The 1,948-nt window shown below is 38.4% G+C and overlaps 1 protein-coding gene across 1 annotated transcript in view; it reads left to right on the top strand.

The window, feature by feature from the left end:
- LOC107687170 (potassium voltage-gated channel subfamily H member 2-like) overlaps positions 1 to 1,765 on the top strand; it is a 25,870-nt gene extending 24,105 nt beyond the window's left edge. Inside the window, exon 13 of the mRNA XM_016484394.1 lies at positions 212 to 1,765. Within this exon, the coding sequence (XP_016339880.1) occupies positions 212 to 409 (198 nt within the window). The 3' untranslated portion in view covers positions 410 to 1,765. The remainder of the gene's footprint in view (positions 1 to 211) is intronic.
- The last annotated feature ends 183 nt before the right edge of the window (positions 1,766 to 1,948 follow it).

Raw genomic sequence — 1,948 nt, 5'->3', positions numbered from 1 at the left:
ATATATATATATATATAATTTTTATACCAGTGTGTGTGTGTGTGCAGTGTGTATATATATATGTATATAATATATTGATTTTATTGTATCTTTGTTTTGGCTGAGCAAATAATAGTAGCTACTGTAGTTCTGGTGCTAATGTATTAAAACTACTCTAATAAGTGCAAACAGTGTGACAGCGGCAGGATCTCTGCTCTGTTTTCTTCTCCAGTCCTGCGAGTTTCTCAGCAGCTCCACGGAGCTCCATCCTGCGGTCAGCGTCGTTCCTCGCGCGGGATTCTCCAGCCTCGGGGCCCGACTGGAGCTTGTGCCCGACCCCGACATCCACCGGCGCTTCTCCCTGCAGGAGGCGCACACGTCACTGAGCTCACAGACGCCACAGAAACACGGCTCAGACCCCGGGAGCTAGAGAGACCACCGCCAGACCAGAGGAGATCAAAGCGGACCGACCAGCCCTCTCCGGCTTCTGGTTCTGGTTTTGCACTGCGGAGGTTTCAGAGATTCACTGGAGGCGGTTTAACTCGTCTTTACTGCTGTCGTCCAGTATTGGATATCCAGAAACGAATAATGATGATTATTACTGATTTTTTAAGTAGCCATTATGTCTTGCACTGAATTTTCCAGACTCTCTCGATCTTTATCTTCACGTCTGCCGCGCTTCCAAAACTGACTGAACTCGTTAGTGTTAGCTGGCCTAACAGAAGAAAATCATTATAATAATAATAACCTGATGTGTTCTGTCCTGTCATTGCCTTCATTTCCTGTGTGTGGATGAAGAAGGCGGAGTCTCAGGCCCCACCCAAGCACTCTTGATTGGCTGGATGGGGTGATTGGCAGGTGTTTAAAGCGATGCCGTTACTGATGAAGCATATCATGTGTTCTGACACTGGACGAACAATATGCAACGAGTCGAACGCGTGTCACATCCCACTTGGCTTCGGTTCGTTTGTTTTCCAGCTTTTTGTTTTTTATAGTTAGAAAAACATTAGCTTTAGCAATACTGAATCCTTTAAACCACAAACGAAACCAAATATTGAAGATTGGGTTGGACCAAATGTTTTTCCTTGGTTTTTCCTCATCGTCTGCAGTGTTTACGGCCTGCAGTCACAGTCACATGGTTATTAATTATTATTTGGTACATTTATGAGCTCTTGACAATGAATTAAAAACAAATGTTCGTTTTAGTTTTCCATTGACGTGTGGACCAATGAAAAAAGAAACTTCATATAAGCTCTTAAGCATGCGATAATTAACACTTTTAATATTTAGCCATTTATTTTAAATCATACTTTAACCTCATTATATTTGAATGACTATAATATTTAATATAAGCGTTCTTGAGGAAGGAAGGCATATTAGCATGAGAACGTGTTGTGCATCAGCATCCGTACGTGAATCATGGCCACGATTGTATCGTTCTGCCTCTAGGCTTGAATTTAGAGGTTTTTAATTGTGATTTATGTTTTGTTAATACCAAATATTATATCTAATTTGAATTCAACTGGTAAACTGAACGCAAGGAAGGTGGATTTCACCGCGTGTCAATGTGAAAGCACTGTTCAACACTACTGCATTAAATACAATCGTCACGTTTACTTTGATGAGTGCAGGAGTTTGCACATGTTTATCTAGTTCATATGTGTTATTCATTTTAATATTATTATTATTAGTGTCTCCATAAATTCGGTGTATAGGAGTCTTTTCACCATCATATTCGGGTGAATCTCACAATAACACATACAGGTCAAATTTTATTAACAAAATCTATTTTTAGGATTTTATACTTATTATTCTCAATGATGATTCTCTTTAGATTGTAATTCATTATTCATTATTATGATTTTTTTTAAACCATCAAAAATTAAAGCCAACAAATACTGCTTTAATGTATAAAAATGTAGAAATTTATATTTAATTAGCTTTGAAACTCAGTAAAAAATTTTTTAGA

Source organism: Sinocyclocheilus anshuiensis, unplaced genomic scaffold (genome assembly GCF_001515605.1).
Source record: "Sinocyclocheilus anshuiensis isolate Anshui unplaced genomic scaffold, SAMN03320099.WGS_v1.1 scaffold601, whole genome shotgun sequence".
In the NCBI taxonomy this organism is placed as follows: Eukaryota; Metazoa; Chordata; class Actinopteri; order Cypriniformes; family Cyprinidae; genus Sinocyclocheilus; species Sinocyclocheilus anshuiensis.
This window is presented reverse-complemented; position numbering and strand designations above follow the sequence as displayed.